The 15,581-nt window shown below is 38.1% G+C and overlaps 1 protein-coding gene across 1 annotated transcript; it reads right to left on the bottom strand.

Moving 5' to 3' along the window:
• Window positions 1–1,773: 1,773 nt before the first annotated feature.
• TBX3 (T-box transcription factor 3) lies at window positions 1,774–15,347 on the bottom strand. The gene is made up of 7 exons (XM_075320008.1): window positions 14,187–15,347; window positions 13,070–13,337; window positions 11,168–11,314; window positions 9,622–9,698; window positions 6,545–6,702; window positions 5,283–5,920; window positions 1,774–4,446 (listed from the first exon to the last, which is right to left on the bottom strand). Exons 1-7 carry the CDS (start codon window positions 14,576–14,578, stop codon window positions 4,021–4,023), a joined length of 2,106 nt encoding a protein of 701 aa, XP_075176123.1. The 5' UTR covers window positions 14,579–15,347; the 3' UTR covers window positions 1,774–4,020.
• Between the last annotated feature and the right edge of the window lie 234 nt (window positions 15,348–15,581).

Here is a 15,581-nt window from a genome sequence, read left to right as displayed (position 1 = left end):
TCCAGAAGTAAGCCGACAGATCCGTGCTCTTAATAGACCGGTTACGATCAAGAAATAAAATGGGAATTCTTCATCCGATCGTTATTTGCAGTCTGGCAGGAGCTGACTCTGCACGTGCCAAACTCTCTGTTTATAGCAGGAATCTTGAGGTTACCTACTGAAGACAGCACAGGGAACCCTCCGGATGTTCCGGGGTCCTGCGGCTGAAATAAGAGTGTGACTGGACACTAAAAGACTGTCTGCAAGGAGACCGTTATTGAGAAGAAAGATCTCTATAAATGCCCACTGTCCCGGGGTTATCACCCGCAGCAGTCTCCAAGATGGCGTATACTAGCCCCGGCGCTAGGAATTACACAGCCCCGACCACTCACATACACCGGGGGCCTGCAATTACACCGAGCATTACTGTGCCCACACATTGTCCATCTATCATCTCTCTGTATGTCTATTTTATGCATATATCCATCTGTATAGTATCTATCCAATGTATACTATACTATTATACTATACTATATAGTATACTATACTATACTATTCTGTTATATATATATATACAATCTGTCCATCTGTCTATATAATATATTATTTATTATTATTATTATTATTATTATTTATTTATAGAGCACCATTAATTCCATGGTGCTGTACATGAGAAGGGGGTTACATACAAAATACGTATACAAGTTACAGTAGACAGACTAGTACAGAGGGAAGAGGGCCCTACCCTTGCGGGCTTACATTCTATAGGATTATGGGGAGGAGACAATATCTATCTACTACCTATTATCTGTCTGTTATCTATATACTATCAATTATCTATCCATCTATATCTATCAGTCTATCTATATACTATCTATTGGCTACCTATTAGCTAGTATCTATCTATTATCTATTAATCTATTGTCTTTCTATCTCCATATCTATGTATATATATTTCTATCGATATATCTCCATATCTATCTATCTATCTATCTATCTATCTATATATCTCCATATCTATCCCTCCGTCTATCTATCTATACATCTCCATATCTATCTATCTATCTATGTATGTATCTATCTATTTATCTATCCATCAATCATCTATTTAACTATTCACTATATACCTGTATATATATATATACATATATATATATATATATATGTATCATCCATCTCTATATATATAAATATATATATATATATATATATATATATATCTTCAGGAGATGCACATGGATTTGTAATCTAGATTAAAGTTATGATTAAATAAATAGATAGATAGATAGATGGATAGATAGATAGATAGATAGATAGATAGAGGGATAGATAGATAGATAGATAGATAGATAGATAGATAGATAGATAGATAGATAGATAGATAGATAGATAGATAGATAGATAGATAGATAGATACTATACACCAACAGCTCATTCATTTCTTCTATTAAACAGTGTGGTGAGCTTCTGGATTTTACAGCAAATTAAGACCAGCATAAACAAAATGGTACAATTCAATAAAAAAATTTATTGAAAGTTGTAGAGACTTTGAAAATAAGGAAATACAAGGGGAACAATATCTATGAAACATTCATTACATCGTGTATATATATGCATGTATGTAATTATACCTTCATATATTATCAGCAACACAGCTCAGGGGGAAATAATGTACATAGACTAGCAGGGCAGGGCAACAGGGTGACTGGGACACACAATTATTTCTGGTGAAATGTTCAGAGGTGGGATTTAGGGCAGTGTGTGTGCAAATAGCAATAGTAAATTGTGGTGGTACTAATCTTGCTACTATATACCCAGCTATTTACGGTGTGTGTGTGTGTGTGTGTGTGTGTGTGTGTGTGTGTGTGTGTGCGTGTGCACCCTTGTGTGTGCAATTATGTAGTGTGTGTAATTCTGTAGTGCGTGTGTAATTCTCTAGTGTGTGTGATTCTGTAGTGTGTGTTTAATTAAGTAGTGCATGTGTGTGTAAGTCTATAGTGCGTTTGCAATTCTGTAGTGCGTGTGCACTTTTGTAGTGTGTGTGCAATTCTGTAGCGTGTGTGTGTGTAATTATCTAGTGTGTATGTAATTCTGTAGTGCATGTCGAATTGTGTAGTGCATGTGTGTAATTCTGTAGTGCGTGTCTAATTATGTAGTGCATGTGTGTGTGTAATTCTGTAGTGTGTGTAATTGTGTCATGTGTGTAATTCTGTAGTGTGTAGTTCTGTAGTGTGTAAGTCTGTAGTGTGTGTGCGTGTATGCGTAGTTCTGTAGCATGTGTAATTCTGTAGTGAATGTAATTCAGTATTTTGTGTAATTCTGTATTGTGTGTAATTCTGCAGTATGTGTGTAATTCTGTACTGTGTAATTCTGTATTGTGTATTTCTGTACTGTGTGTGTAATTCTGTAGTGTGTAAGTCTGTAGTGTGTGTGTGCGTGTATGCGTAGTTCTGTAGCATGTGTAATTCTGTAGTGTATGTAATTCAGTATTTTGTGTAATTCTGCATTGTGTGTAATTTTGCAGTATGTGTGTAATTCTGTATTGTGTGTAATTCTGTATTGTGTATTTCTGTACTGTGTGTGTAATTCTGTAGTGTATGTAATTCAGTATTTTGTGTATTTCTGTATTGTGTGTAATTCTGCAGTATGGGTGTAATGCTGTACTGTGTGTAATTCTGTATTATGTGTAATTCTGTAGTGTGTGTAATTCTGTAGTGTGTAATTCTGTATTGTGTGTAATTCTGTAGTCTGTGTTATTCTGCAGTATGTGTGTAATTCTGTACTGTGTGTAATTCTGTATTATGTGTAATTCTGTAGTGTGTGTAATTCTGTATTGTGTGTAATTCTGTAGTGTGTGTAATTCTGTAGTGTGTTTAATTCTGTAGTGTGTGTAATTCTGTAGTGTGTGTAATTCTGCAGTATGTGTGTGTACTTCTATAGCATGAAATTCTATAGTGTGTGTAATTCTGCAGTGTGTGTGTGTGTGTGTGTGTGTTTGTGTGTGTGTGTGTATGTGTGTGCTCTCGTGTTACCTGCATTAAACAATGTTCAATTTTCCCCACCCCTATGATTATCTATGGGTGTTCATCTTGAAATGGGGCATGTTTCCACCCTGTGTGCCTTGCATGTTTTAATGCTATTCATTTGGCACCTAATAGGTTAACACATGAGAAAATAAAGACAATAATTGATTAATATTTACACAGCTATGTACATTTTAAATAAATTAACGTTTAATAATCAGAATTTGTTTTTCTGATTTATTTACATATAATATCAAATAATTACATAAATACTTTTCTGTATTCTATCTTTGCCTACCCCATAGCAATCTGCTCCTGAAGACAGAGTAGTATGTATATATATATATATATATATATATATATATATATATATGTGTATATATATATATACACACATAAATACACGTAAACACATATATATGTATACACATAAATATATATATATATATATATATAATATATAAATGTATATATATGTATATATATATATTTAAATGTATATTTAAATATATATATACCAATATATATCTATATACATACATATATATATTTATAATGTATTACCCTAACATATATACACATACATATACATGCAGGAGGGTGGGCTCTTTCAGAACACTACTTTTTATTCAGGGCACCTGGAGCAGATGATTTATTCGCATGCAAATGCTCATCCTGTCGCTAAAATAGCAAAGGAAAAAGAAGGGGCAACAAAAATAATAACAATAAAGAAAAATAAAATATACTATCTCCCGTGATGACCACAAATGCAGACTGTAGAGTGGCCAGGTCTATGGATACATTTCATCTTCAAGTTTTATTCTGCGGTGGTTCTCTAGCACTGTCCCGTAGGCACACATGCATTGATAGTGGTGGAGGGTGTGCTGATCGCACTATGACCTGGGTAGCAGCTTACAAGCTTGGCCCGTCTGCTCAGGGATGGTCGCTGTGCACACCGGGCGGTTCTGGAACATACAAAGTGCAAGGAGAGAGTGGACTGGGCAGGCGCGCTGTGCCGTCAGGGGGAGCCGCTCCTTGACCTGTCCTGCTTGGAGTCCAGCCCACTCACCAGGCGCTGGATGTTCTGCAGCTCGCTGCTCGGCTCCTTCTCTGCGCACAGTTTAGGGGATAAGGAGACAGATCCTGAGGACAAGGTTGAAGATCTGCTCGTCAGTTCCGAGTCCAGGGCAGCGGAGGCCGGGCTGGGCACCAGACTGGGGGCTTTCACGTCCAGAGTGCCATTGGGCAGTGTGTGGAGGGCAGTGGTCAGCAGGCTGCCACTCTCAGGCATGGGCACAGGGAAAGAGTATGGGTTATACCTCAGCCTGGGGCGCACAGCATTGAGGAAAGGGTGTCTATGAACAGCAGAGGAGGCTGCAGCAGCTGCGGCCATATATGTGTAAGGATAGGAGAAAAGTCCTCCAAAAGGAGACATAGCCAGACCCTGGAAAATAAAAGATAACCATCATCATCATCATCATCATCATTATCATCATCATTTATCATCATATGCTGTACAATGTCAGAATGTTCTTTGACACAGATATAACATTTCCACTGGTATTCTGCCCAATCACAGGCTCCTGTCCACTGATCTAAATTAGGATACTAAAAATGTAATTAAGGAACTCAGTGCCCTGTGTGCCCTAAATACAGCTAAAAGGTAGCCCTGACTGCCAATGAATAGAGAATCCATCATTCATGGCATCTGCAGCATGAAACCATAAACGCATGAACGACACAGTCCGGTGGCTAATGGTGGGAGGGTTTGGGCTATTAGGCTGGCTCAGATTGGGCCAGCCCCACATCATACAGAAATGCTAGGGGGGACTGATAGCAGGCCAGATCACACTATCCTCACAGTGTGGCCCTGGTATGGACGCTCGTTGTTTAGCGCAGCGTGTTTGATCAGTCTTCTGGACCGCTGCTATCAGTTCTGCTAAACTATTCACTTACAGTAATAAAAAAAACACCCATCACTCTAGTCTCATCCGGAGTTCTACATTTAAATAATGATTAAATTGAGTATATGTTCACACCAATTGTTTTTTTTTTTATTTCAGAGGGTTTTATTGGAGCGGAAAGTGAGCTGAATCTAATGCTTTTAGTAATTTTAAGGAGGATTGCGAGAGATTCTGTTCAATTTCCCCACCCAAAACTTTAAAAAAGAAAAAATCCCTTCAGTGAGCACATCTATAATCAGGTGCAATAAGGAAAGACTAGGTATAGATAAGGCATATGCTGACGCCATATGATGAAGTAAAGCATGACTGCATTTACCTGAGAAGCCAGGACATGCTGCTGGAGGTGGAAAGGTAAAGATGATGCTCCTGGTAGTCCTTGAGATGAAGATACCATCCCTGTAGAGTCTATACTGTTCATACCCGACATTGCTGTGGCCAGTAATGGACTCATACCAGTTGCCATGTTGGAAAAAGCCCCTCCCATAGCAAATTGACTGGGGTGAAGAAGCAACGGGTGTGAAGCGCCCAAGGGGTTAAAGAACTGCTGCCCAGTCAGACCAGGGGGGAATCCTAGGTTCTGCAGATGGCCTTGGGCTAGAGGGTGAGAGCTGCTGTCAGTCTGGACGGTAAGTGGGGGATAGTGTTCCTTGGATGGCTTGGGTTCCTCAAGTTTATGCGAGTCCCTAGTTGGGGTCTTGAGGTCCTCCATGCTCAAGACTCTGCTACTGGAGGAGATCTGGCCTGGACTGTGCCTAGAATCTGGAGAATTCTTCCCAGTCCTTGAACTCTGCTCCCTGCCTCTACAGCCCAAGTCCGATGGTAAAGAGAGCTTAGAGGGGCTTCTCATTTCTTTAGGGTGATCGCCAGTGGTTGTGGAGATCTTGGCCGAGTCCCCGGTGTCGTGTGAGGATTCATTAATATCATCGTCACTGTCTGCTTCACTATCGCAAAGGCCTAAAAACCAAGCAGATCTCACCTTTAGCACAACGTAATTATTATATGTTATCACAATGCAGTTAGAGGTGGAAAAAATAAATAAAAAATAAAACAAATATATAAATATATATTCATAATATCTAAAAACAAATAACCAGCATATTTAGACTGTTATGTTCTGCTCCAATACATCAATGATTAACCATCAGCTAAACAAAATACAAATGTAGAATTAATGCTAGAAAAATATATTTATTTGGTCTAATGCAATTATGTGCAACATAAAAAAAATCAATATTGGTTCATAGTCAAACTGGTCCAAGGAATATATCAGGATACTGTAATGCTGTTGTATGCTTTTATTTTTATGCTTTTATTTAATTAACTTAATTTATTAATGAAACATAATTTTCAACATTTTTAAAATTCAAAGAGCCAGGACTTTCAGTCATGAAAGGGTTATCAGCGTGCGACCTCCAGCCCATCCTCGATCTTGCGCCTTTCTGCGGCATGGAGGACATGGAGAGACCCATCGAAAGCACTAGAGGCTGGATTAGGAAAGGCAAATGATGGCCCCGTGCACTTGCCCTCATGAAGGCAGGGGCTCTGAGTGATGGGGTTAATGGCAGATTAGGACTGTACCTTTAAGATTTGAAGTGCCCACTGTGGATGCGCTTGGAGAGGAGGTTTGGGCGAAGCATTTAAACGCAGTCTGCTCACTGGAGGACTCATCTGAGCTGCCATTATCTTTCTTCTGCTGCTCATCAAAGGCTCGCATGGACTGGAGGCTCAGTTGTTTCCTTGAGAAGGGCAGATAGCACATTTAATGTGTATAATTCCCTGCTTGAAATATAAACAGCCGGCAGACACAAGTATTTGACCTTTGCCTTATAGTCCTAACTACTGCAGACCTGGCTCAGCCCCAGCGATCTGGAGAGAAGGGGCTAACCAAGGGGATATAGACAACCTCCATATTAGTCTGCACCCTCATACCTTCAAATCTGCAGTTTTCATAGTAATAATATTAGTTTTACCAACTGTACAGTCTTTGGACAAGATCCACCCTTTATACAGTCTTTGGACAAGATCCACCCTTTATACAGTCTATGGACAAGATCTCTATATACAGTCTATGGACAAGATCTCTATATACAGTCTATGGACAAGATCTCTATATACAGTCTATGGACAAGATCCACCCTATATACAGATTATGGACAAGATCTACAGTTTATGGACAAGATCTCTATATACAGTCTATGGACAAGATCTCTATATACAGTCTATGGACAAGATCCACCCTATATACAGATTATGGACAAGATCTACAGTTTATGGACAAGATCTCTATATACAGTCTATGGACAAGATCCACCTAATATACAGACTATGGAAAAGATCCACACTATATACAGTCTATGGACAAGATCTCTATATACAGTCTATGGACAAGATCCTCCGTATATAAAGTTTATGGGCAATATCCACCCTTTATACAGTCTATGGACAAGACCCACCCTATATATGGTCTATATCCTATATAAAGTCTATAATCTATATGCACCCTGTATGAAATCTATGTACAATATTCACTCTGTATACAATATATTGACAAGATTCACCCTATATACAGTCTATACCCTATATACAGTCTATAATCCAGACGCACCCTATATAAAGTATATGGACAAAATCCACCCTATATACAATTTATGGACAAGATTCACCTTATATACAGTCTAAATCTAACATAGAGTCTATCCTCTAGATGCATCCTATGTAGTCTAAGGACAAGATCGACTCTATATAAAGTCCATGGATTAAATCCACCTTATATACAGTCTATGAACAAGATTCATCCTATCTACAGTCTGTGGGTGAGATCAACTATATTAACAATCTATGTGCAAGATTCACCCTATATGCAATCTATCGAATAGATGCACCCTTTGTAAAGTCTATTGACAAGATCCACTCAATATAAAGACTATTTTTTAAGACCCACTCTGTATAAAGTCTATGTACAAGATCCAGCCTATACACAGTTTGTCGACCAGATCCACTCTGTGTAAAGTCTATGGACAAGCTTCACCCTATATACGGCAGGTTTAGAATGAGTCTGCTTCATCACATAATCACACATAGGAATCACACCTATAGGTGTAGTAGATACGTATAGATTTGCAGCCAGTATTTTATCAATCCAGTGTTATTTATTTATACACACATATTTGAGAAAAGTTGCAGAAGGAGACAAAGTCATCTAGCATTTGGGCTGTAAAACAAACAGCTGAGAAGGCTTCTATTAGACGACCGAGATATGTGGCAGATAAGTGTCAGTCCGAGGTGTCAGAAATTCTTTGGAGTCAGAAATGCAGGAAAATCATATTTAGCTGGAAAACCCCTGGATTTGTTCCGTTTCATTTTACAGCTAGGAGTGGTGCCAGAGCTCTACCCCTATAAAATATCACTGAGTTTCCAAGCACTTAGGTATTATTATATATAAATATGACATGTAAATACTAGCAATGAGGAAGCAGAAAATGGCTGCATGTAGACTCCACCATAATATGGAAGGAGGCTAGGCCCAAGGTCTGGAGGTGAAATAACATTTGCTTTCATATTACTGGTGCAGCCAAGATACGCAGTGTTCCCCCATCCGTGTTTGTTTAAACTGCCTTTACTTTTATGAACACATTCACAAAACTGAAATCGTTTTTTTTGGGGTCATTTAATAGAAACCCAAATTTCCTGTAACTTTCATGAGGATTAAATAAAATTAACAGCTTCACTGGCTTAGAAGATACAGAATATTACATATTGCTACCAGGGCTCGAAATCATGTTCTTGTACAAAAGTTAGAATCTCCACCACCGATTATCAACAATATGTCTGTGTGTCTGTACACACACACGCACACACACACGCACACACACACGCACACACACACACACACACACACACACACACACACACATCGCTAAACAGATGATTGCCATATTATTAAGCTTACTATTTATATATATATACATATATAATATATATATATATACATATATATATATATATATATACATATATATGTGTGTTTGTGCATGTATACATATAACCATATCTATATATGCACACCCATATAAACAAACACACACACACATATATATATGTTACACACACATACATATATATGTATATATATATATACATACATACACACACACACACACACACACACACACCGATCATTGCCAATAAATTACAATATTGTCAAGCATACCATAAAAATATATATACACATACATACACATAAATATAAATATATATATATATATATATATATATATATAGAGAGAGAGAGAGAGAGATACACACAAATATATATATATATATATATATATATATATATATATATATATATATATGTACGTACACATATACACACATATATATATATACACATACACACACACATATATATACATATACACACACGCACACACACACATACACAAATAAGTGTATGTACACAGGCACATTTAAATGTTTGTTACCCAAATATCACGTTTCTCACAATTAATATTGAAATATATATATCCTGATTTTTGTGTACACGTTTGTTGTGGAGCTCTGGGGTTATATCATTGCCAAAACCTGTTTCTTTGAGTGATTTTGTAAACTATCTACCCCTTGAACGATATAATTGCACCCCTCCGTAGACTCACCTTTTCTCCCTCCTTCCATTGCCCGTGTCACGGAAACCTTTGGCAAAAGGATTATTATCGATTTTTAATTGCGTGATCTGGGGATGAAGAGGGAATAACGTGTTGGATTGTGGCTACGAAATCAGAAATCATATTTCATCGTCACCTTTATTATGATTGCAAACAAATTAAGGGGAAACAATGGTTTCTATAGTGTAGAGCCAGGACTGCGCTGCTGCCTATGGGGGCGCTCTGTGGGGGTCTCGGCTTCTCCTTCATTAGCTCTTTTACTTTCTTGGGGAAAATGTTTTTTAGATTAGAAGTGGACGCGAGTTGTGATTGTGCTGCGAGCATTTGTTTCCAGTTATCTCCCCCTCTCCCCTGCCTCACCTTCTAGGAGAACCAGCCAAAGTCACTATATTGGGCTTTACTTTAACCCCTGGATTTTATAGGTGTCCCATAGAGATATGAGGGGAAAAGATAATTATGCAATGTGCATGTGTGGACAGTCTCTGCAGGATTGTAATGATTTTAACGTACTCAGAAGACCAGACTGCATTCTACATTTATATTGTACATATCCTATTGCTGAGATGGAAATAAACATGATTAAACTAGTATTACCAAGATGGAAAGGTCCTAGTCACAATGGAGCCTGGTGCATATCCTACATAGGCATGCTCACAGCATATAAGCAGATATTAGCACCATAAAGATATAACAGAAAAGCACTATAAATGCTCAATAAATGAAAGCAGATTATAGAAATTCACAGGACAAGATGAAGAAGTCATAAAAAGTCGGAAATTATGCAGAAAATAGATAGCTAGATAGATAAAGTTAGAATAGATAAGTAGATAGATCTATATATAATAGGTAAAATAGATAAGTAGATGGGTAGAAAGTGATAGATAGATAGATAGATAGATAGATAAAGAAAATAGATAAGTAGATAAATTATATATAGATAGTAGATGGATAGAAAAATAGATATATAGATAATAGGTACAATAGATAAGTAGATCGATAGATGATATATAGATAGTAGATGGGTAGAAAGTGCTAGATAGAGAGATAGATAGATAGATAGATAGATAGATAGATAGATAGAGAAAATAGATAAGTAGATAAATTATATATAGATATTAGATGGATAGAAAGTGATAGAAAGATATACACAACAATATGACAAAATATATTTGTAATCATTTCGGTTCATACATAATTCTGGTTTAGAAGAAGTCAGCCTGGGCCATCAAATAACTTTACCATTGTTAAACATCTCATAGTCCCTATATTGTTAAATATTTACAAGCAACACATACATTAACACTTTGATCTTTCTTCAGACATACTTTGTACAGACAAAAGTGGAAAGTCCACTCTTTAAAGAGTTCATACACTCATGTTCAGCAACACTGATGATGCCCCCTCTATAACAGATAAGATAGGCTGAAGGTGTTGTGGGGGAGGGGTAACTTCTTGACTTGGGACTATCAATGCATAATAAAAATCTTTGTGGGAAAAAAGCCAAACCACGTTGGATAAATCCCTATAAGCTTCTTACCTTATCATTCTGGTATGCAGTCACTGCAATGAATTCGGTCTCAGGGAATACATAGGTTCTGAATGTGCTGTAGGGGAGTTTCATAATGTCATTCGCTCGTACTATGTGGAACCTGGGCTGATATTTGTGCATGGAGTTCAAAATAGTCTAGAAAGTACAAACAGAAAGTAATGTCAGAACTAAAGGGCTCTGAGCCAAGCTGTGCAGCCTTCTACCCTGTCTAAGGATAACGAAAGAATGAAGGAATATAGAAATATACAGATACCCTCCCATTCCTGCACGAAAACTGGATAAGAATCTCATATAATGACCAGCACCAGGTTACTGGGCTAAAAACGTAATTATTGGGAGAAAAAAAAAAAACAAACAAAAATAAGAGTAAAAACAAATAAAAAATACAATTACTGGATAAATATGTTTGTAAATAAATATATTTTTCCTTTCTTACTTTACTAAAACGCTTATGTGTATGTTCAAGGCCAAATTTTTGTAAAATAAAAAGGGCCATTAGATACAGATGAAACATACAAATATTCTATGGAAGTAAAAAAAAGATCAATATATCGCACAGCTCCAGCACTGCAGAGTGGAGATGTGGGTGATAATAATATACACTCTGTTCATAGATACGATCCCGCTGTTTTATTAGGAGAGTGCTTAGAAAACCTTTACTTCTTTCTCACAGGGAATGGAATTGACGTAATTTATCACCCTCTCTTCTCTAATCATGTTGCTTATTTTATCTCATTAATAAGCCCCTTTCATCAAGTGCGGTAATAAAGCTATCACTCCCCGAGCAGAATGCACAAAATTCATTTACGTGTAATTCACCCATTAATTAGATGTTTGAAAAGCCCAATCTTTATAATATGCTTGAGGGCCGGCTAGATATTATAGAATATTATCAGAAGAAAATAATACTAAAAAATGTCTCAGGGTACTTACGATGAATTCAGACAGCATTAAAATAGAATGGTCGCAATACAGGTATATACTACCTATATGTGTGTACGTTAGATTTAAGTTCCCCAGGAGTACACACACACACACACACACACACATATATATATATATATATATATATATATATATATATATATATATATATATGTATGTATGTGTGTGTGCGCGTGTGTATATGTGTGCGCATATGTCTGCATATATTTGTGTGTGTGTGTGTGCATAGGAGTGTATATATATATATATCTATATATATATATAGATATATATATACAGCTGTGAATATATTATGTATTTGTGCATATGTATATATGTGTGTGTATGTGTGTGTGTGTATATATGTATATATGTGTATATTTACATGTGCGTATATATCATGTATGTGTCCATATACATGTGTGCATATATATTATGTATGTGTTCATATATATATATATGTGTGTGTGTGTGTATATATGTACGTGTATATATACACACTTGTGTGTACATGCATATATATATGTGTGTATATATGTGTACATACATGTATGTGTGCATATATGTGTCTGTACATGTATGCATATGTGTTTATATATACTTGCGCATATATATTATGTATCTATGCATATACATGTGTGTGTGTGTGTATATATATATATATATATATATATATATATGCATGCATATATATTTGCATAAACATATATACACACACACACGTGTGTGTGTATATACATGTACATGTGCATATATGTGTATAAAAAAATGTTTATATGTGTAGATATGTATATGTCTATTTTAAATATATAGTATATTATACATATATAATAAATATATACACATATATATTATATAAAACAAAATAAACACACACACACACACATATATATATATAAATAAATTTAAGTGTGCAGTACTCTAATATTGTCCATGACATCAATAATCAGAATTTCGTCCACTTACAAAGCCATGTTTGTCAGAGATGTTGTTGGTGAGCTTGAGTTTATGGAAGGTGACCACTTTGGACATCCATTGTTCTCCTGTGGCAGGGCTGTCCGGGTGAATGTACATTCTCTTGGGCATTTCGGGGTCAGCTTTGCCAGCCACCATCCAGCGGGAGTTATGGAACTTGTATCTGCAATCATCTGCAGCCACTATGTCCATAAGGAGGATGTATTTTGCTTTTTTGTCAAGGCCTGTGCATCTGACTTTAAATGGTGGGAACATTCTCCTGAAGAAATAGGAAGAAGGAATAGGGCAATACAGATATGTATGGGCTGCCTACCAGACAGCACTTTCATTTCCATATATACAGCCTGCCTATAACAAGCAGGGCGCTATAAGCAGGAGATCAAAGCTGTTCAGTTTAATGTTTAACCTTGTCAGCTAGAGTTAGTGCTGCTTCATTTGCACCGAAGGAGTTAATGTCTCTTGTGGGCTGGGGATTAACCCAGTCATTATTTTATACATTTCATCACACATTATATACTGATATTTCTATACCTGAGCTGTCTTTGCAGCACACAGCAAACACTCTGCTTATTCCCAGGTAGTTCAGACTGTACTAGAAGGCCACAAAGTCACTACTATCTATCCAGCAGCTAACCAGGAAACAGATGACATCATACACGAATCATCATTCTTCACTAACCTTTGATGCAAAACTTTGACCACAACAATCATAAATGAGCAGCACAGAGGGTGGAGGAATCTGACTTTTCATTCTACTTTACTAAATAGATTGACAGTGGTAACATCAGGATGCGGCTTCCAGGGAATTATAGCCATGTGCACATGCAGCAGACATACAGATACCTATGTCGCATTGTCACTGTGCACTCACCAGTGACTGTGTCTTTAAGATACAGAGCCCATGGCACAGCTCATTATTTCCCAGGTATTCAGTCCTCAAAGCTTTGGCACCACAACAGTAGATCTTTGAGGAGATAGTCCAAGAATTCCCATTCAAACTCTTTCTTTTCTTCTAGAAGCTCCTCACTGTCTGCCCTTGGTGAGTGTGTGTGTACATTTAGTATTTGGGCCAATTATTAGATAATAAAAACCAAAAGCTATGACTCACCTCCCAGATTTGGTGATGACCATCTCAGTCCCCCTCTTGTGGAACTGTTCCCAGAGATCCTTGGCTTCAAGATGAACTTTTGGATCATCTTCAACTTCTTCTTCTGGTTCAAGCGTTTTAAGAGGCCTTAAATGAGAAGCTGCCTGGTGACCCAGAGAAGAAAAGGGTATGCCAGTCTCTGAGGCACCCACTAATTGATCCATGATGGGCTTGGCTAGGGCACCAGGAAGGGATAGAGCAGCCCCATTGGGTGGTAGTGCCAGGGTTGGAAAAAAGGGAGGCTGGTGTCCAAGAATAGCGCTCATTGCAAAGTCCGGTGCCCGGTGTGATAGGAATGGGTGGTAAGCCATGCTTGACCCTGAGATTACTGGATCTCTCATGGATAAATTCATCCAATGCGACCCTTCAGATATCACAGCTTAGGACTTAGTCCACGTTGACGGACTTCACAGGAACATTGTCATAGAAAGAAGAAGAGCACAACGTCCAGAACTGGAATGAATGCAAGTGCTGTCAGGTGGAGAAGGAAAGTTCAGACCAAATGACTAGAATAATGGACAAGACAACTAATTCTGGCTCAGGACAAGACTTCTACTTTGGATCCTAGTTCCTTGCAGACGAGAGGAACACTCCTTAATGTGAGTCCACCCTCGTGCCCTGGGGGAGGCAGAGAACTCCTCTGCTGCAGCTCCTCGCTCTGCTCTGCAGACTCTTCCGTGCAGGCTGCTCCTTGTCGCAGTAGTGCAGTCCGGTAAGGAGGCAGCACCACTATCTCAGCATGTTCTCGGATTATCCCCCTTTACTGAGTGAGCAGTGAGTGCTCCAGACCCTATAGTGCAGGTCTTCTTGGCTTAAGAGATAAGGTTGCAAAACAGTAGGGCTGAACAGAGAAAGGGGAAGAAGAGAGAATAGAAAAAGATGGGGACACAGAGAGGAAATAGAAACAGGGGCACCCTCGGCTCCAAGTTCTCTGTGTGAAAGTAGTCTCTCCTTACACCAGATCCCAGGGATGTGTTGTGGCAATGCGAGGAGTCCAGACTTAGTTGATTGGCCCTTTGACGCTTCTGGACCAATTGTGTAGCTGCATAGGCGTGGTTTTGACAGGTCTGCTGGATGGGGACAGGGCTGAGTTATAAAAAGAAGGTGTCGGAAGCTGTAACGTTGCAGCAAAGCATCACTACTACATAATGCCGTGTGAATATGTCAACATGATCAGATGGGAGGGGACAGAGCAGGAAGGTGCGGGGGCTGGAGGAACACAACAGGCTATTCAATCACTGGCAGGGAAAGTCACTAACCTCTAGGTGGCTTTGTAGGAAAGACAGAGAGAATAAACACATAGAGGCAGGGGGAGGGGAGAGCCTGGAACTGGAAGTGTCCACAGAGGGCAGCCTT

This window comes from Anomaloglossus baeobatrachus, chromosome 1 (assembly GCF_048569485.1).
Source record: "Anomaloglossus baeobatrachus isolate aAnoBae1 chromosome 1, aAnoBae1.hap1, whole genome shotgun sequence".
In the NCBI taxonomy this organism is placed as follows: domain Eukaryota; kingdom Metazoa; phylum Chordata; class Amphibia; order Anura; family Aromobatidae; genus Anomaloglossus; species Anomaloglossus baeobatrachus.
This window is presented reverse-complemented; position numbering and strand designations above follow the sequence as displayed.

Excerpts from the sequence above, each read along its gene's own strand:
- TBX3 (XM_075320008.1), bottom strand. The coding sequence starts at position 14,578 with ATGAATTTATCCATGAGAGATCCAGTAATCTCAGGGTCAAGCATGGCT. Across the intron at positions 9,699-11,167 it reads CTGCATACCAGAATGATAAG|ATCACGCAATTAAAAATCGA; the intron begins GTAAGAAGCTTA and ends CTTCATCCCCAG. Across the intron at positions 6,703-9,621 it reads AATGGAAGGAGGGAGAAAAG|GAAACAACTGAGCCTCCAGT; the intron begins GTGAGTCTACGG and ends GCCCTTCTCAAG.